Source organism: Cherax quadricarinatus, chromosome 68 (assembly GCF_038502225.1).
Source record: "Cherax quadricarinatus isolate ZL_2023a chromosome 68, ASM3850222v1, whole genome shotgun sequence".
In the NCBI taxonomy this organism is placed as follows: Eukaryota; Metazoa; Arthropoda; class Malacostraca; order Decapoda; family Parastacidae; genus Cherax; species Cherax quadricarinatus.
In genome coordinates, this window is record NC_091359.1 from 8890536 (window position 1) to 8912274 (window position 21739).

At 46.4% G+C, this 21739-nt stretch overlaps 1 protein-coding gene across 7 annotated transcripts in view; it reads right to left on the bottom strand.

Moving 5' to 3' along the window:
* The window catches only part of LOC128697766 (pleckstrin homology domain-containing family G member 5), a 1323529-nt gene that overhangs the window by 302217 nt on the left and 999573 nt on the right, over positions 1–21739 (bottom strand). For all 7 annotated transcript variants that reach the window (XM_070099656.1, XM_070099655.1, XM_070099658.1 and 4 more), the window contains one exon: positions 16953–17108. In XM_070099656.1, coding sequence (XP_069955757.1) covers positions 16953–17108 — 156 coding nt within the window. The remainder of the gene's footprint in view (positions 1–16952; positions 17109–21739) is intronic.

Here is a 21739-nt window from a genome sequence, read left to right on the forward strand (position 1 = left end):
GGAGGCAGGTAGTGATTGGGAGGGGTGTCCGATGTTGGAGGCAGGTAGTGATGGGGAGGGGTGTCCGATGTTGGAGGCAGGTAGTGATGGGGAGGGGTGTCCGATGTTGGAGGCAGGTAGTGATTGGGAGGGGTGTCCGATGTTGGAGGCAGGTAGTGATGGGGAGGGGTGTCCGATGTTGGAGGCAGGTAGTGATTGGGAGGGGTGTCCGATGTTGGAGGCAGGTAGTGATGGGGCGGGGTGTCCGATGTTGGAGGCAGGTAGTGATGGGGAGGGGTGTCCGATGTTGGAGGCAGGTAGTGATGGGGAGGGGTGTCAGATGTTGGAGGCAGGTAGTGATGGGGTGGGGTGTCAGATGTTGGAGGCAGGGAGTGATTGGGAGGGGTGTCCGATGTTGGAGGCAGGTAGTGATGGGGAGGGGTGTCCGATGTTGGAGGCAGGTAGTGATTGGGAGGGGTGTCCGATGTTGGAGGCAGGTAGTGATGGGGAGGGGTGTCCGATGTTGGAGGCAGGTAGTGATGGGGAGGGGTGTCCGATGTTGGAGGCAGGTAGTGATGGGGAGGGGTGTCAGATGTTGGAGGCAGGTAGTGATGGGGAGGGGTGTCCGATGTTGGAGGCAGGTAGTGATTGGGAGGGGTGTCCGATGTTGGAGGCAGGTAGTGATGGGGAGGGGTGTCCGATGTTGGAGGCAGGTAGTGATGGGGAGGGGTGTCCGATGTTGGAGGCAGGTAGTGATGGGGAGGGGTGTCCGATGTTGGAGGCAGGTAGTGATGGGGAGGGGTGTCCGATGTTGGAGGCAGGTAGTGATGGGGAGGGGTGTCCGATGTTGGAGGCAGGTAGTGATGGGGAGGGGTGTCCGATGTTGGAGGCAGGTAGTGATGGGGAGGGGTGTCCGATGTTGGAGGCAGGTAGTGATGGGGAGGGGTGTCCGATGTTGGAGGCAGGTAGTGATGGGGAGGGGTGTCCGATGTTGGAGGCAGGTAGTGATGGGGAGGGGTGTCCGATGTTGGAGGCAGGTAGTGATGGGGAGGGGTGTCCGATGTTGGAGGCAGGTAGTGATGGGGAGGGGTGTCCGATGTTGGAGGCAGGTAGTGATGGGGAGGGGTGTCCGATGTTGGAGGCAGGTAGTGATGGGGAGGGGTGTCAGATGTTGGAGGCAGGTAGTGATGGGGAGGGGTGTCAGATGTTGGAGGCAGGTAGTGATGGGGAGGGGTGTCAGATGTTGGAGGCAGGTAGTGATGGGGAGGGGTGTCAGATGTGGAGGCAGGTAGTGATTGGGAGGGGTGTCAGATGTGGAGGCAGGTAGTGATTGGGAGGGGTGTCAGATGTTGGAGGCAGGTAGTGATGGGGAGGGGTGTCAGATGTGGAGGCAGGTAGTGATGGGGAGGGGTGTCAGATGTTGGTGGCAGGTAGTGATGGGGAGGGGTGTCAGATGTTGGAGGCAGGTAGTGATGGGGAGGGGTGTCAGATGTGGAGGCAGGTAGTGATGGGGAGGGGTGTCAGATGTTGGAGGCAAGTAGTGATGGGGAGGGCTGTCAGATGTGGAGGCAGGTAGTGATTGGGAGGGGTGTCAGATGTTGGAGGCAGGTAGTGATGGGGAAGGGTGTCAGATGTTGGAGGCAGGTAGTGATGGGGAGGGGTGTCAGATGTGGAGGCAGGTAATGTGATGGGGAGGGGTGTCAGATGTGGAGGCAGGTAATGTGATGGGGAGGGGTGTCAGATGTGAAGGCAGGTAATGTGATGGGGAGGGGTGTCAGATGTGGAGGCAGGTAATGTGATGGGGAGGGGTGTCAGATGTGGAGGCAGGTAATGTGATGGGGAGGGGTGTCAGATGTGGATGCAGGTAATGTGATGGGGAGGGGTGTCAGATGTGGATGCAGGTAATGTGATGGGGAGGGGTGTCAGATGTAGAGGCAGGTAAAGGGGGTCAGGAGAAACAGAGAGAGGAAGGAATGCTAGGGAAAAAGTGTAGGAATGGGAAGCAATGAGTTTAGGGAAGAGGGGAAGTTAGAAAAGAAGAAAGTTAGAAAGGGAGGAAAGAAAGTTAGAAAGGAAGGAAAGAAATTTAGAAAGGGAGGAAAGAAAGCTAGAAAGGGAGGAGAGAAAGTTAGAAAGGGAGGAGAGAAAGTTAGAAAGGGAGGAGAGAAAGTTAGAAAGGGAGGAGAGAAAGTTAGAAAGGGAGGAAAGAAAGTTAGAAAGGGAGGAAAGAAAGTTAGAAAGGGAGGAAAGAAAGTTAGAAAGGGAGGAAAGAAAGTTAGAAAGGGAGGAAAGAAAGTTAGAAAGGGAGGAAAGGAAGCAAGAAAGGAAGGAGAGGAAGCTATGTTGGATCGTCTGACCACAAGGCTGTTTTTACGACACTTAAGATACCAACAGAACGAGGTGAGGAGTCCACACGCACAACCTAGCTATGGGAAAGAGGTAATTGGCCAGCCCTTTGCTCTGAGCTCGCCACCACCGATTGGAATGCTCTTCTCCAAGGGGATGTTGACAACCAAGTGAAAGCCTTCACTGGACACATCCTTAATCTACAACAAGAACACATTCCTCACCGGCAATATGTGACGAAGCCTACAGATCAGCCTTGGCTTGGCTTTCGTTGTAGAGAGGCTGCTACTGCTAAGTACAAAGCATGGCGAAGGTATAAGAGACATCCTACCACCTATAACAGGAACTTGCACAGGCAAGCCTGTAGGCATATGGGTGACGTTCAAAAGTGGGCCATTGCTAAATGGGAGGTGGACACTAAAAGAAAGCTAGCATCAGGTAGGGTAGGCTCCAAAACCTGGTGGTCCCTGGTCAAGGACAGACAAGGTTATCTGCCTGATGAACTCATTCCACCTCTAAATCGACAGGATGGGACCACCTCTACTAGTAGTCAAGAGAAGGCGGACCTCTTTGCTTAACACTTTGCTACCAAAATGCAAGTTCCTGATCCAGCAAGGGACCCTCCTCGACTAGCTGCAAGAACTGTGTCAAAACTGTCAGTGGTGACAATAAGGCAGGAGGAGGTGCATTTCCTTCTTAAATCGCTTGACCAAGAAAAGGCTGTGGGCCCAGACAAGTTGAGCCCAAGATTGCTGAGATGTGCAGACCAGCTAGCAGCACCTCTAACTCGCATCTTTCAGCACTGCCTAGTACAGTGTAAATGGCCCTCTTTATGGAAAGAGGCAAATGTAGTCCCTGTTCACAAAAAGAAGAGCAGAGCAGAAATCAGCAACTACAGACCAGTGTCACTCCTGTCAATCACTGGTAAGATCCTTGAGACAATAACCTCAAGACAAATGACAGAGTTTTTTGACTACCACTCACTACTTTGTGATAGTCAATATGGCTTCAGGAAAGGTTACTCTGCTGCTAATCTGTTGTTAAACCTCTCCACTAAGTGGCACCAGTCACTGGATGAATCCAAAATCAGCTGTGTGGTAGCACTGGACATTGCTGGCGCTTTCGACCGGGTGTGGCACCAGGGCCTCTTAGCAAAACTTCAATCACTGGGAATTGCAGGCTCTACGCTATGTCTCCTCAGTGATTACCTTCATGGTAGATCTCTAAGTGTAGTTCTCAATGGAACGGAATCAGCAAGACATCCTATTGGGGCAAGTGTTCCACAAGGAAGCGTGCTGGGACCATTGTTATGGAATGTCTACTTCAACGACCTTCTTCATCTCATCCCAGAATCACATGCATATGCAGACGACTGTACACTGACATTCACTTATCCAAGTGAAGAAATGCCAGCTGCTCTAAGCTACATCAATCACCAGCTGAGAGCTATATATCAATTGGGGAAATAGATGGCAAGTAACATTTGCACCTGAGAAAACGCAAATGATGATCGTCTCTAGGCACCATGATGGTAATGCTGGTGCAGTAGTAAGGATGAATGGGAGAGTGTTGGCACCTGGAGAAGAAGTTGATATCCTTGGGGTGAAATTTGACTCCAAACTAACCATGAAGAACCATGTTTTAAATCTTGCAAACAAGGCAGCCAGGAAGCTTACAGCACTTCGCCGTATCTCGCATCTGTTTGACAGTAGGGGTTGCAAGATTCTGTACGAGGCACAAGTACGCTCACACCTTGAGTATGCTCCACTTTCTTGGTTCGCCTGCCCCCCCCCACTCTCATCTGCGACTGCTTGACAGAGTAGAGAACAGAGCAAGACGTCTCATCTCTCGCCTGGACCCATCCTGGATAGATCTGTCATTTCAGCAGAGCCTTCAACATAGGAGGGATGTGGATGGCCTTACTGTTATGTACAAGGACAATATTGTCAAAGTGCCACACTTGGATCCACTTCGAGGACAGCGTGAAACAAGCTTTTATGCCACAAGACGGGCAGAAAGCAGCAACTTCACTCTGGCTGTACCCTTCTCCAGAACATCACTCCATCTGAGATCATATATACCCAGGATGACTCGAGTATGGAACACATTTGTACAGCATAATGATGTCAATGAGATAAAGTCAGTTGATCAAATGAAAATGCTGGCCCACAGATGGCTCCAACTTCATCCTGTTCCCTACTTGTATGTCTCATAACAATAAAAATGCTTTCAAATGAGCTGATGTAGGTAACAGCTCTTAGCTTGCCAATAAAGTTAGGAATCCTTAACCTGTAAATAGCTTGTCAATAAAGCTAGGGGATCCTTAACCTTGTCAAACCCTGTGTAAAAAAAAAGGGAAGGAGAACAAGACAAGGAGGACTGGAAGTAGAGAAGGGGGAGGAGAATGCTCAGAGAAGATAGGGCTAGCAAGAAGGTAGAGACGGAGAGGAAAAGGAGGAAAGATTAAAAAGAGATGGGAAAGACAAATGAAAAGCGAGGGGAGGAGTCAGTGGGGGAAGAGGGATGGGAGGAGAGGGGTAGGGTAGAAGAGGAGCAAAGGTGAAAGGCGGATAAGAGAGGGTGAAGGGAGAGTGGAGGGGAAGAAAGAGGGAGACCAGAGGTGGATAGTAAATATAGGGGAAGCCGAAGAGAGTGGGGATGGGAGACAGAGAGAGAGAGAAAGAAGGGAGAGGGGGGAAATAGGAAGAGGGGTAGAAAGAGGGAACGGTAGTAGAAGATCCAGGTGAAGGGAAGGGGAGGAAGCCAGAGAGAAGAAAGTATACATCATGTCATTCTAACATACTATACAAGACGGCTATTCTATCACAAGACGGGCAACCATGAGCAGTTTCGCAAGAATGGTATATAATACCGACAAGATGAAATTAAGACACATGTGCAACATCTGGGTATCTTTATTGTAGACGTTTCGCCATCCAGTGGCTTTATCAATACAAATTCCAGGACATAACTTGAATACAGTAGGGCTATATACAGAAGACGAGGTAATCAGTCCCTCAACCTTGGAGTAGGTGCGAAGAGCACCGTAGTCGTGGAGATTCTGAAGCAGAAGCAGGGAGCCTGGCGCTTATATACTAACGTCAAGTGTAGCAGACGAGGGCATAGTCACTGGTAGGCGGGATTCCCCAGTGGAAGTAGGTCCTTCCCAAAGAGATGGGTTAGTTGTAGTAGTAGTTGTCGTAGTCGTGAAGGTTATGTACATGTCCTCAGAATCAAGATTCCATGATGTTGCAGTGTCTGACAAGTTGTGCAAGAATGGTATATAATACCGACAAGATGAAATAAAGACACATGTGCAACATCTGGGTATCTTTATTGTAGACGTTTCACCATCCAGTGGCTTTATATAAGCGCCAGGCTCCCTGCTTCTGCTTCAGAATCTCCACGACTACGGTGCTCTTCGCACCTACTCCAAGGTTGAGGGACTGATTACCTCGTCTTCTGTATATAGCCCTACTGTGTTCAAGTTATCTCCTGAAATTTGTATTGATAAAGCCACTGGATGGCGAAACGTCTACAATAAAGATACCCAGATGTTGCACGTGTCTTTATTTCATGAGCAGTTTCACTCGAAGTTTCCAAGTGACATTCCTCCAACAGCGATCATTCCCTCTGACTGACTCACTGATACTGTACACTGGCAAGAAGTTTTAGCAAAAATAGGGGGCTAGAGAGACAAACGTGGCGAGAAACAAAGGGAGCTAGAAATAAACGAGGTCGGAAAGAGACAAAGGGAGCTAGATACAAATGATGCGAGAGAGAAACAAAGAGAGCTAGAGATAAATGGGGCCAGAAAGAAAGGGAGCTACAGAGACAAACTGGGACAGAGAGAGATGGGACGAGAAAGGGAGACAGAGAGAAACCGGGCAGATGAGAATACATAATGGGAGCTAGAGACAAACGAGACAAGAAACAAACGGGGCGAGAGAGAATACACAAAAGAAGCTAGAGAGAGAGAGAGAGAGAGAGAGAGAGAGAGAGAGAGAGAGAGAGAGAGAGAGAGAGAGAGAGAGAGAGAGAGGACATTAAAGTGGCCAGCTGACCATGACACCATGAGGACAATAGCCAGCTTCACAGAGCGACCACAGTCTTGTAAATTAATCCATAAATCTTTCCATTTCCACCCTAACCCGACTCTCTCCTCCCCCCTCCCGACCCAGGAGAACATGCTCACTCTCCTCCCAATTGATGCTCACGCTCTAGCTGCTGATATTCCTGCCACAGCAAGTGCTGATGCTGCTGCTGATATTCCTGCCACAGCAAGTGCTGATGCTGATAATCCTGCCACAGCAAGTACCTTGCTGCTGATATTCCTGCCACAGCAAGTACCTCGCTGCTGATATTCCTGCCACAGCAAGTACCTTGCTGCTGATATTCCTGCCACAGCAAGTACCTCGCTGCTGATATTCCTGCCACATCAAGTACCTTGCTGCTGATATTCCTGCCACAGCAAGTACCTTGCTGCTGATATTCCTGCCACAGCCAGTACCTCGCTGCTGATATTCCTACCACAGCAAGTACCTTGCTGCTGATATTCCTGCCACAGCAAGTACCTCGCTGCTGATATTCCAGCCACAGCAAGTACCTTGCTGCTGATATTCCTACCACAGCAAGTACCTTGCTGCTGATATTCCTACCACAGCAAGTACCTTGCTGCTGATATTCCTGCCACAGCAAGTACCTTTCTGCTGATATTCCTGCCATAGGAAGTACCTTGCTGCTGATATTCCTGCCACAACAAGTACCTCGCTGCTGATATTCCTGCCACAGCAAGTACCTTTCTGCTGATATTTCTGCAACAGCAAGTACCTTTCTGCTGATATTCCTGCCATAGGAAGTACCTTGCTGCTGATATTCCTGCAATAGGAAGTACCTTGCCGCTGATATTCCTGCCACAGAAAGTGCTGATGTTGCTGCTGACATTCCTGCCACTGTCAGTGATGATGCTGGTGGTATTCCTGCCACAGCCAATGCTGTTGTTGCCGATGATATTCCTGTTAATATTCCTGCCACAAGAGCTGGTATTGTTGCTGGTATTCCTGCAACTGCCAGTGATACTGCCGCTGATATTCCTGCCACAGCTAGTGCTGATGATGATGCTACAAGTGCTGCAGCGAGTGCTGTTGCTGCGGTTGCTGGTAATCCTGCTCCTGCTACTACAGATCCACCTGTTGCTTATGAGGCTGCTGCTACTGAGAGTGCTGTTGTTGCGGCTGCTGCTGCTGCGAGTGCTGTTGTTGCGGCTGCTGCTGCTGAGAGTGCTGTTGCGGGTGCTGCTGTTGCTGCTGAGAGTGCTGTTGTTGCGGGTGCTGTTGCAAATACTCTTGCACTCGCTGTTACCACTCCTCCACTCCATCATAACTGACCGACCAACCAACCTGACATGAAAGTGAATTACCCTCAAACAACTTTCCTGACCTACAACAATATGAAAATTTTCACAGCATGTTTGTGTGTGTGTGTATAGTTGTATGACGTATATGAAGAGCACATCATGTGTATAGTTGTATGACGTATATGAAGAGCACATCATGTGTATAGTTGTATGTCCTTGTAAATAATTGCAAGACAAGCATCAAGAAAATAGACAAATTATATTTATTATTATTATAAAACCGTACGGGTTATATAGTGTCAGAGAATGAGAGGTAATCAAGTTTGATGCTGGGAAGGGATGGGGTTTTGCTCCAACTGCTTGGATCAAGAGCCCTTTCCTGGGCATTCAAGGCACACTCCTCCTTGGAGGAGAGACAAAGACGCCATATCTTCTTGTTAAAGATGGGAGAGGATTTAGTAAGGGATACCCTGCGTCACACTGCCGCCGCCCACACCACACCAGCCAGCCCACACCCGCCCGCCCATATCAGCCCACTTCCGCCCGCCCACACCACACCAGCCAGCCCACACCCACCCGCCCATACCAGCCCACACACGCCCGCCCACATCCCGAGCTTCTTCAGTGTGACTTGAGAATCCATGTTTGCCAGGCTTTTAAAGAGGCACATCATTGACACTAAGTCTCTCTCTCACCCCCCATCCTTTCCCCTAACTCTCACCCCTTCCTCTTCAACCTCCCCTACTCTCTCCTACCCCCATGCTACTTCCCCACCAGCCATGTCATAGGAGAACGTCAAGAAAGACACCTGGGTCAGCCACACGGGAGAATACACTCACTGTGGCACTCACTGTGGCACAAGTGCTAGTCTCACCTTACACCTTTGTACACACACCTCTGTGTACGCCAAGGAACAAAGACAAAAGAGCACACACCGTGTACAACACCCAAAATACAATGGAACAGAATGAAACAGAAAATGTAACAGAAGAGAATGGAACAGGAACAAACGAAGAACAGAATGAAAAGAACAGAGTGAAAATATGAAGAGGGAAAATGAAATAAGGAACACATTATCAAGAATAGCACGAACAGAGGAACAAAGGCACAGCATTAAAAGAGAGAATTACAATGAACAGAGAAACAGTATGAACTGAGAAACAGAACAGAGAAACAGCATGAACAGTGAAAAAGAATGAAAGATAAACAGAATTTAGAAAGAAGAACAGAATGCAAGAGGATCAGAACAGAAGGTGAAGAGAATAGAAGGAAGGCAGAGGATGGTGCAATCACCACAGCCTACACAAGAGCCAATCACAGGTCAGTATCATAACAAGCAACTACCACTTCGCTAAATCCTGAATTCCGCTTCCACTGGCCGCCCCCATTTAAGTTCCTGTCGACGCTCCTGGTACCGTTAGTTGACGATCCTGGTACTGTTAGGTGACGGTCCTGGTACCGTTAGTTGACGATCCTGGTACTGTTAGGTGACGGTCCTGGTACCGTTAGTTGACGATCCTGGTACTGTTAGGTGACGGTCCTGGTACCGTTAGTTGACGCTCCTGGTACTGTTGGTGACAGTCCTGGTACTGTTAGTTGACGCTCCTGGTACTGTAGTCGAGAGCCCTGACATTCTTAAACAATGCTCTGGTATTCCAAATCAAGGACCTCGGTACTCTTAATAGAACTCATATCCACGCACATTTTGGTTCCCCGAATCCAGTCTTGCAATCACTACCTCTAGGCTTGCGACAACCACCACTAGTCTTGTGATCACCTCTAGGCTTGCGACAACCACCACTAGTCTTGCGATCTCCTCTGGGTTTGCGACAACCTCCTCCATGCAAGTATCCTGCCTCTCCCTCAATCTCTGCACTTCCTTCCCCTTCCTGCCCTTGTTAAAGCAATAAATTCACACTACTCTGTCAACACAAGTCAACACATCACATGTGCAACACCGCACACAACACTTTATTCCATCAGGCGCAACTTGACCAAGACAAAACTCAAGCCTGATGTGACCCAATCCGACCCAACATGAAACAAACTGATTTGGACTGAGCGAAATTTCGCCACCTGACCTGACAAGGAACCAACTGAGTTGACACGAAGGAACTTGACCCAAGAATGTCTAATTTGACCAGTTTTGTTTTGTCTGACCAAAAGAGAATGAGGATACTATATTTTTATCTGACCAAACTTGGTCTGAGGTAACCTGGCCTTGCTATATTGTGTTCTCTACAGGTGGAGCAAATTTGTCCTGGACTTGAGCGTTAAGACACATGTTTGTCTAGCGAGTAAATACATGGAATGTAAGAATATGGAAGAGACGGAATATTGTTTCAGACTATGGAACAATACTCTTCTCCAGACTTGAGGGACTGACCACCTCAAAACTTTTCAAGGGTGGACTGATTACATCGTCTTTAAGTCTCTTCTGCTTCAATCAACTTTTCTGTACTCGACTGAGGAAGCCTACTGTGTAGGCGAAATGTTTCGAAATAAAGATACCTAACTGTTGCATATTTGTCTTACCTAACAACATGGAAGAGACTATTAGCACTCTTGTTCTTCTCATTCTTCCACCCTTTTTTTCCTGTTATTCCACTTTTTCCTCTTGCTTCACCCTGTGTCTTTTTCTTCCTTATTTTTCCTGTTCCTCCACTTTTCGTTCTTTCTCCTTACTCCCCTCTTCTCCGATCTCTCACACTATTTCTCACTTCCAAAAAGTCATCTTTCTTCACTAATCCGTGTATTCAGCAAGATACGATTCCATAGTCATAAGTACATAAAGGAGGAACACTATAGCAAGCCTAATGGCCTATCCTAGTCAAGTCCTTCTCAAACCCAAATCCACTAACAAAAAATATTTGTCCAATCTATTTTCAAAGCCACCCAAGGAATAATCTTTGATAAATCTATTTACTCGTATGCAAGTCGGGTCCTTAAGCCCCCCTCCTCCCCTCCCTTTGTTCATCCCAAACGCTATCACTTCTACACTATCAGCATCACGTTACCATGACAAAAAGACATATAGGCACAGGCTAATTAATGTTTATACAGTTCAATGTGACTTTCCAGGGAGTGGAAACTTCAGGTAAGTAGAGATGACACCACACTTGAGCCTTCTATTAATATTTCTTGTTAAGTTGTAAAAAATCAAAGATCTCGTTTGCAAGAAACAAAGCTGAATCACTGTGATGTGATCTTCGAAAGAAGAAGCAACGAGATCTCGTCTACAAGAGACTAATATGAAGCATTGAGATCTCATTTACAAGAGACGGTGATGAAGCGGAGATTTCATCTAGAAGAGAAGAATACGAAGCAGAGAAAACTCATCTAGAAGAGACGAATATGAAGCACAGAGAGCTCATCTACAAGAGACAAATATGAAGCAAAGTTCTCATCTCCAGCGAGGCATCTTCTAAGTTTCACCTCTGAACCTCCACTTGGTGCACCTTGCCTCATTTATCTCGAATATTAATACAACCTTATCTTAAAATTGCTTTCTCAAGAGGCGTCTTTCTTAGCTAGTAGTTCTATAACTTATTCTTTCACTTCACCTAATCCTATTTTAGCCTTGGTCTTTGCTCGCCCAGGCTCACCTTGCCCCTATCAGAGGTTAACGAGGCAGAGGGCAACGACCTCAGGTGTCGTCTCACTTGTCAGACAACGACAGGCGCTAGGCCAGGTAACTGCTCACCTTATACCCTAGTCTCCCTTTCCGACTTGGGTTACACTCTCCATCAACGGAAGGAAGAGACACGAAAGCCAAGAGAAGATATAAAAAGAGCAAATAAGAGGAAGTGAAACATACCAATAAAGCCGGAATAAACACAACGTAAACAAATAATTAATATGGTTATCACCTCTGTTTTCATCTAAGTTACCCCTTTATCACTTCTTCCATTCCTCCCAATCTTTCTCAATTACCTCTTTCCTCCTCCTCTTCTATTTTCTATTACCTAGCTCTCATTATCTCTACCTCGCTCTAATCTCTTTTAGCTAACTCCCCTTTCGTTCGTCTCTCCATTCATCTTATTCCTCCTCCTCCTCCTTAATCTACATTTTCTCCCTTCTTTCCCATCTCTGCCTCATCCCTTCCTCTTTTCCCTCTCCAATTCCCCTTTTTACTTTCCTCTTTAGTTTTTCTCCTTTTTCCGGTCAGCTTCCTCTCTTTACCCGCTCTACCATTTGCCCTTTATTTATTTCTCTACTTTTCTTCTCTTTCTCTTGTATTTCTTTCACTTACTCTTTACCTTACACTTTACCTCGTCTCTCTCCCTCCTTCCTCTGCGGACTTAAGACAACGCAAGTTTCTGCGGGAACAGTGTTCCTAATTACCGCTGTGTTGGCAAAGATGAAGCTACGTAATTCTATGTAAACACTGACAAAGACGAGTAACGTCTCCTAATTAGTATGTGGTTATGACTTCTTCCACCCCTCCCGCACCTACACTCACACACAGGAACTCTGACTCGACCCCTGCCACCATATACAGGTGAGTACACACACACACACACACACACACACACACACACACACACACACACACACACACACACACACACACACACACACACACACACACACACACACACACACACACAGAGGGGGGTGGGGGAGGGGAAAGTGTGTGTCGACAAGTGCCTTTGACAACTGGTAACTAAGGCGTAGCAGTGGTAGTAGTTGTAATAACATTAGCAGCAGCAACAGTAGTAGTTGCTGAAGGAGTCGCCGTGGCGTTGACGGCCGCAGAATCAGCAGCAGAAGCAACAGCAGCAGCAGCACTACCACCACTATACCCAACCCTTCACCACCATCTCGTTTGCACTATAAACAATAGTTTAAAATTAATGCTGGTTTGATGAATATTCAATAAAGGTAAACTGTATTCATGTAGTTAGAAGTACACAGGACACAGCTTAAGAACTCAGGTCATGAACAGTAATGTACAATTATGGCATGCAGATGAAACCAGAACACCCGGATGAGCAAGACACATTAAGAACTATACTTTATAAGACTGATTGTATTTTTTTTAAGTTTAAAGCCTAACTACTGCACGATAGCCATTAAGGCTGAATATCAAATATACAAGTCAAGGATATCCTGTTCCTAAGAACTGAGATTAACGCAGTCTCTCAATATTTAAACAGATGCACACGTCTTCAAGAACTACGCATGTACAACAGAGATTTAGACATAAAAGCAATCCTGGATGTCAGGTAAAGAAGTTCCGAGCGTGTGGCAGTAGTTCTCAACCTGGGGAAACAGTGTTAAGAGGCAGGTAAGATGACTTCCCTTGCTCTGGTTCACACCACCATTACTGCTGTCTGCCACGTAGTTCCATTACACTTTGTCTTCACTTACTGGTTATGTTGAGAATAATGTTCTAACCCTCCAACCCTTCCTCCGAACACACCCACCTTAGCATACACGTACGCACACACTGTAAAACGGCTTCTGACAATGTACCACACAAGAGACTGGTACAAAAACCAGAGAAGCTGGCACGAGCAACAAGGAAAACACTATAATGGATTAATTCATAACTGGCAGGAAGCAAACGACGAATGATGATCTGTGAGGTGGTGTCGGAATGGGTGTACGTGACGATTGAGGTTCCACAAGGATCAGTCCTAGAGCCGGTGCTGTTTCCTGTGTATGTGAATGACATGACAAAAGAGATAGAGTTAGAGGTATCCCTATTCGAAGACGACTTGTAACTAATGAGGAGAATACGAGTGGACGAGGACCAGGAAAGGTTACAGAGTGATCTGAATAGGCTACAAGCCTAGTCCAGCAACTGGCTCCTGGAGTTTAACCCCACCAAGTGCAAAGTTATGAAGCTTGGGGAATGACAAAAAAGAACTCTGACGGAGTACAGGTTTGGGGAATAAAGACTGCAAACCTCACTCAAGGGTGCGTATCATACCAAGTATATCTCCTAAGGAGGACATCAACCAAATAACTGTTGTAGCAAATGCGCGTCTGGCATATCTAAGAATAGCTTTTCGACATCTAAGTAAAGAGACATTCACGACATTGTACACCGCGTACGTCAGGCCCATACTGGATTATGCAGCACCAGTATGAAACCTATACCTGGTCAAGAATATTAAAAATTTGGTTAAAGTGCAGAGGTTTGCAACAGGACTAGTCCCGGAGCTAAGGGATATGTCGTATGAGGATAGGTTAAGGGAACTCAACTTGATGACACTGGAGGACAAGAGGACTAAGGCAGAGATGAACAGGGACAGAATGTTGCAGATATGGGACACAGCAACAAGGGGTCACAACTGTAAGCTGGAAACTCAGATGAGTCATAGGGATGTTAGGAAGATTCTTCAGCTTTAGCGATATCAAGAAGTGAAACAATCTGGAGAGTGAATTGGTAGAGGCGAGATTCATACATAGCTTTAAGAAGAAGTACAATAAGGCTCTAAGGTTGAGCCTAATAGCGACCAGCGAAGAGACGGGGCCAGGAGCTATGAATTGACCCTTGCATACAAATATAGGCGAGTACATACCCCCCATCCACTACCTGCGACCATAAATAAGCGAGTACACACCTCCCAGTATACACCCCTCGCTAACGCGCGTGAACACACGCCTCCCTACATCTACGGACTTGACTAAAAATAACACACCCTGGTTTCAGAGAAACACAACTTTGTCAAATCTAATTTAATTCCATAACGAGATAAAGATCAAACAGGATAGAGAAGGATAGGCGGACAGCATACACCTGGAGTCCAGTTACGTTGTGAAAAAAGGAATTTGGTACAGTCGCTCGTAGGAAACTTAACATGCAAACTAGAAAGACAAACTGGACTGAATGGGAGAGTACGATGAGAGAATACCTCATGTACAGACGTTAAATAGGAGGAAGCAACATGTGGTGTACTAAAAAGTTACTCTTGGATCCATGCTATTCATGGTATACATACGAAGAATTAGATATGTGCATCATCTGGGTATATTTGTAGATGCGTCATCACCCTGTGGGTTTATTAATACATATAAATGGTATGCATATGAATGATCTCCAGGTTGGGGTAGACTTCTACATGTCACAGTAACCGGATGACGTAAAACAAATAAAAGATAGGTACACAAATAACTTTCACATGTGGAAAAGAGACTTACGACGACGTTTCGTTTCTGACTTGGACCGTTAAGCAGTCACACTGTAACTAGATATTGGTCCAAGTCGGATCGAAACGTCGTAAGTTTTTTTCTCCAGTGGGGGTTATTTGTGTATTGTTCCAGTCACGGTACTGTGCCTCCGTTTTCTTTAACAGAGTTAAAATGGACATAAACAAAGGATTGCACTATGTTACGTTATTATAATAAAAAAAGCGCTAAACCACAAGGGCTATACAGTGCACTATGTTACAGTGGATACAACAGGCTACAGAAATTGTCCAAGAAGTGGCTACTAGAATTTAGCCCCAGAGCAGGCAAGGTTATAAGAACGAAACCACAGAAAGCACGAGAATCACTAGAGACGGAGAGAAATCAAAGACCTGAAGTACAGAGGCAGGAACCAAGAGCTACAGCTTGACCCTTATTGATATACACGTTTATACGCCTCCCTGAATACAGGTGTTAACATGAATGTTCACGTAGGTTTGCCAGGACGGGTCCTGGCCAGGGTCGTCTCCATGTGGTGACCCGCCAGTGGCTGCCGAAGGAGTGTCGGAGTTTGGACAAGTGACGCACCGTTTACTGCCCGATGACGAGGCACGGTGAGCATTCCTGTCAAGTGGAGTACCGCTTACAGCCCTATGACAAGGGCACAGGGAGGCTCCTTCAGTGGTGTAGAAGTTAGCTCTGATTCATTTGAGCCACTCCTGGTGACTCGGGATGTTCTCTGGGTGAGTTAACATCAATGAAGTCTATTGGTTTTGCAATGCTCACATTGGTTAACGCAGTACAGCATCAATGAATTTACAGGGACTGTGTGGTAGTAGTAGATGGAAGTAATAGTCGCAGTGGTTGTAGTAGCAGTTACTAGATGTCAACGACATTTGTCGACAAACACATGGTCTTTTGTTTTCTGTGTACGTAATCTTTTTCTGGCGCTGTTTGACTTATTCATCAATTAAATGTTTCCTGATGAATTAGACACATGTGTAGCTTCTGGGTATCTTTATCTGTAGACGTTTCGCCAACCAGTGGATTTATAAAAACAAGGACATAATGTGTCCTTGTCACGTGTTTAATTCTCCATCTTATCGGTATTGTATGCCATTTAAGTACATAAATTTGTCCTCTTTGGGAGATGGGGCCATTATGAATCATAGAAATTTGATCGTATTAATAACTCCAGATCTACTGGAACGAAACATCTGAAGTGTCATAGCTACTGAACCCACAGTGTTATGCTCGTCTAGATCCTCGTCGCGATGCTGAGATTTACCAGTTCAGTATTATTACAACAACTCTATAACAAGATAAGCAATTAGACAAATTCGAAACACCTGGATATCTTTAGTTTGAAGACGTTTCGCCAATAAGTGGCGTTATCAAATCGAAACAGATATGATATGCGAAAACGTTATAGTGTCTACAGTTCTGCAAGGCTGAGGGACTGATTACCTCATTTAGGCTTCGTACGTCATCTCTGTATTGAATTGATAAAGCCACTGGTTGGCGGAGTATCTTCAAATAGATACCCAGGCGTTGCACATGCCTAATTTCTCTCCCAGCTCAGGTTGACACATTTCATTACCTCTTGTTCACACCCCGTGATGGTATGTGACGGGGAAACACAGCTACCTTTTATACCCACGGTGCAGCTATCACAGCAGGCAGGACAGCAGTACACTGTGGACGTACTCAATTTTCCTCACACACACACACCTGTTCATGTACACAAACCTCCTTGCTTGTACACCCACTGAAATTTATATTACCAGAACTTCACATGTGTACATGCAACACCGGGGCGTTTATTCTTAAAAGTACAACCATCTCTGTATATACGCATCTAATCGGAAAATGTACTTCCCTTCTGTATACACCTCCCGCCTGCTCCCCATCCTACCTCTATATGAATATATAATCCGACTCTCTATACTTTTACACCCTTAATGTACATGTAATTCCACCCATTGTATATGAAATCACAATCCCCATACCTGGAGTGCGATTACGAAGGTCGGCGTACGTACCTGTACACACACACCAGCCAACCATTAATGTGCACTAAGGCTCGTGAAGCCCCCACCTCTACACCTTCAACATGAAACATTACACTAACCTTGGTAGCCAGGGAGAGTTTGCGGCGCCGCAGGGAGTGAGGGTCGGGCACCCCTAGTTTGTCGGTGGCACCCTCCCTGCTCTCCATCTCCTCCCCTGAGAGAAGCATGTTGGAGTCTTCTAGCGTGTCGATGTGAGTGAGGCTCTTGCTGCGACCCTGTAAATACCAGAGGAAAAAAAAACATTAATTAATGACTACACTTATAAGAACATATTTGTTCAGAATATAATTCTGCAAGGTTGAAGATTGATTACCTCGTCTTCCACTGTCCTCTTATCTTTTGTGCCGAGCTGAAAAAGCCATTGTTAATGAAACGTTTAAACAATACCCAGGTGTTGGAAATGTGTAATTCATTCATACCAGGTGTCGGTATTGTATACCACTGATTTAATGATACATAACAAAAGAAGGGAGAAACACCCCACTAGGCCATACCTGGTAGGTTCTTCTCTAATCCAACCATTCTCATTCAAATGCTTGTTCACTATTCTTAAAGCTACACCACACTTGTGACAAGTGTTTTGAATAGTGTCCCCCACTGGTAATATTTCTCGTTTTGAAAGTTCTCATTGTGTACCACGTCATTTTTCTGACATTCGCGGCATTTGTCTCATTGTGTTCTGTATGTGAAAGGTCCTCCGACATCATTATATCAAAGTCCTAGTCATGGACCGGGCCACAGGGACGCCCACCGCCTGAGGAACACCCTCCAGGTATACTCCAGGCAAATCTTTCCCATGTTCCTTTCGTTCTATGACCATCTTGTTTTCATTATGAATTTATTTTTTTTTATATCTGAGCATTTCGAATTTGTAACGATCGTACATGCTATTTTCCAATGCCCACCGGAAGACTTAGTTACCAGTATATCTCCCTGTAATTTTTCTCTTTCCTCTGCTGAGACTATCAAGCTTATTTTGTTATCGGCCGTAAAGTGAAGCGGTAGCTGATGTTTTTAAGTCTGCCATGAGAGCGAGACTCAATAAAAATGTTGGAATCATGCCATGTAATATTGAACGTTTTACTAAACTGAAACTGAAGTTATTGTTATGTTTAATGTCACTCCGCTGCGTTTGAAAATTAAATATCCATTACCCTACTGGTCCCGTAATATCTACTATCTTTCTATTGGATATCACTAAACGATCGCATCTGTCAAATACTTTAGGGAAATCCATGTCCACCACATCTGTATTTTACGTTCCTTTCAAAACCTGCGTGACTGTCATAATAATCTAACAACTGCGAGAAGAATTATCTTCCCGCTCCATACCCAGGCTGTATTTGGATTTTGAGTCATACTTTTCCACCCTTTCGAAGTCTTTTATTCTATACGATGCTAGTGCTACTAGTCTGGAATTTATCGTGAATGCTCTACTGCACTGACCTTAAATTCCAGACTAGTAGCACTAGCTCTGTCTACACCTTTCACGTCTTCTTGGTATACCTAAGTCTCAACTCCTACAGAGCTCTCGCGCTAGTATCATGCAAATGATAAACAGAATTCGAAGAATCAGGTCCAGGTGGTGGAACTGGGAGGGTAATACTCAGAGGTTGCAAGCCAAACACTCTTATGCATTCATTAAGGACACTTGTCAAAGAGACGTTTCGCCACGAGTGGTTCCTTCAGGACTAAAGAAGCCACTCTGAGCGAAACACTGCTTTAATTTCTTGATTAAAGAATAAGTGTGTTTTACTTTCAGAACCAGATATACACACTTCGTCCGTCCACATGTGTGTGTGTGTGTGTGTGTGTGTGTGTGTGTGTGTGTGTGTGTGTGTGTGTGTGTGTGTGTGTGCGCGCGCGCGCGCCTGTCTGTGTCTGTCTGTCTGTCTCTCTCTGTCTCTGTCTCTCTCTCTCTCTCTCTAAAACAATTTCAACATTTATCTAAGCCATTTAACGTGGTAAAGTCGCTCACCTACGTTATGAACGACAAAGGCTCCTTAATGACTTGCTCATTAAAGGGGTGGGAGAATTTCAGCGTGGGAGGGGGAATAAATGGTGTTAAATAGGGAGTATCTGCGAGAACTAAAGAAGGAGCAGCGGTGTTATTAAATGATGCAGCTACCTGAGGTAACTTACAACCACTGCGACTAGCCGAGCATAACCAAACACATAACTAATAAAAGGAATAGAACATACACGGATAAACCCCACACGAATAAATCATACAACACGAATACCATCATACGTAGATCAAATAACCAGCATCGACACAGAAAGAATGTAAAGACTTATTTTTACCATACACAAAACTGGTCAGTAACATTCCCTCCTCTCTTCTAATTTCTATTTTTGAACGTTTGTAGCTAATCAGAAGAGAAAGTTGACAGCAAAGAAGCTGACGCCTATGACAGTCAGAATGTGTCCCACAGACTCGTGTGTAACACTTGGGTATCTTTATTTTGGAAATGTTTCGCCTAACACTGCCTTCATCAGTCCAATACAAATTAGAATGGTGAAGATCAGAAAGAATTTGAGGTAATCAGTCCCTCAGCCTGGAGCCGATGTAATTAGCCTGCCAATCTTGTTGGTTCTCTGAACCACTTATATACATGCCAGAAGGTGTTCACAGCAGATGGATATAACAGATTGTGTCTGATCGTCAATGAATATTATCAAAATGAGGGTTCGTTCAAGGAAAAGGTGCCAGAAACTCGCATCCTACCGAAATTTGTATAGCATCTTGCTAGTCCTACCCTAGGCCTACTTACTGGGGACGTGTCTGTGTGACCCACGTAGCCACTGAGGCACAGGTCTCCTAGAGAGTTCGAAAAAAGCAGCCATCACCACGGCATCCGTCCGTTTATTTCCTGGGACATCAACATGGCCCGAGACGCCATCATAGCCAGACACATCATCATGGCCAGAGACGCCATCATGGCAAGGCCACCATGCGCGAAAACGAGTTAACCTTTCTCCGATCTTTGAGACCATATGCTGGACAGTGACAACATACACTAGTTGGCGATACTACGATAGAAGAGAGACGGTGGGAAGGAGACCGAAATGGCGACTGAGACGATGAGCTTCGGATTGAGAGTAAGATAGTGATGGGTGATTCAGGAGTCATTCACAGTGCCAACTGCCAGGCAGCCCGTGGGTGGCACCCACCTCAGGCAGCCCGCGGGTGGCACCCACCTCAGGCAGCCCGCGGTGGCACCCACCTCAGGCAGCCCGCGGTGGCACCCACCTCGGGCAGCCCGCGGGTGGCACTGCAATTTCTCTAACTGAAGATGTCAGCTTTAAATCACTCTCTCCCACCCGATATCCCTCCCACCAATCCCTATTCCATTCCACAGCCCTGTCCATTCCATAACCTCGTCCATCCCATAGCCTCGCCCATCCCATAGCCTCGTCCATTCCATAGCCTCGTCCATTCCATAGCCTCGTCCATTCCAAAGCCTCGCCCATCCTATAGCCTCGTTCATCCCATAGCCTCGACCATCCCATAGCCTCGACCATCCCATAGCCTCGACCATCCCATAGCCTCGACCATCCCATAGCCTCGACCATCCCACAACCTCGACCATCCCACAGCCTCGACCATCCCACAGCCTCGACCATCCCATAGCCTCGTTCATCCCATAGCCTCGACCATCCCATAGCCTCGACCATCCCATAGCCTCGACCATCCCATAGCCTCGACCATCCCATAGCCTCGACCATCCCACAACCTCGACCATCCCACAGCCTCGACCATCCCACAGCCTCGACCATCCCATAGCCTCGTTCATCCCACAACCTCGACCATCCCATAGCCTCGACCATCCCATAGCCTCGACCATCCCACAACCTCGACCATCCCATAGCCTCGACCATCCCATAGCCTCGACCATCCCATAGCCTCGACCATCCCATAGCCTCGACCATCCCACAACCTCGACCATCCCACAACCTCGACCATCCCATAGCCTCGACCATCCCACAACCTCGACCATCCCATAGCCTCGACCATCCCATAGCCTCGACCATCCCACAACCTCGACCATCCCACAGCCTCGACCATCCCACAGCCTCGCCCAAATCACTGTTGTATATTGGTACACGCACGGCGACATGCGCCGTTCGTTACTTCAAACAATCCTTCCAATTCGCGTATAAACACAGGCAGTGTATCCCTGGTTTAGAAACCTAGGGCCGCCACCCTCATACCTCTAAAACAGTGGTCATAAGGGCCTTCTAAAGTGTTACAGAAGGCCCTTGTGATTCCCTTTAAGACCAATGGCAGAGGCCAAAAAATTATTTAATGTTAAGCAAATGATTTTTATATGTTGAAAATCCACGGAAATTTACTGAGACAATAAACAGGTACTAATACCATCTCCTGGGTTACTAAGTAGGTACTGATACCATCTGCTGGAGTATTAAGTAGGTACTGACACCATCTGCTGGGGTACTAAGTAGGTACTGATACCATCTGCTGGAGTATTAAGTAGGTACTGACACCATCTGCTGGGGTACTAAGTAGGTACTGACACCATCTGCTGGGGTACTAAGTAGGTACTGACACCATCTGCTGGGGTACTAAGTAGGTACTGATACCATCTGCTGGAGTATTAAGTAGGTACTGACACCATCTGCTGGGGTACTAAGTAGGTACTGACACCATCTGCTGGGGTACTAAGTAGGTACTGACACCATCTGCTAGGGTACTAAGTAGGTACTGACATCATCTGCTGGGGTACGAAGTAGGTACTGTTAGGATTCGGGTCTCGGCTTAATTTCACTGCAAATTTTTGCTAAGAGTCAAATGCGGAGGTTCAAAATAATTTTTGTATGTACA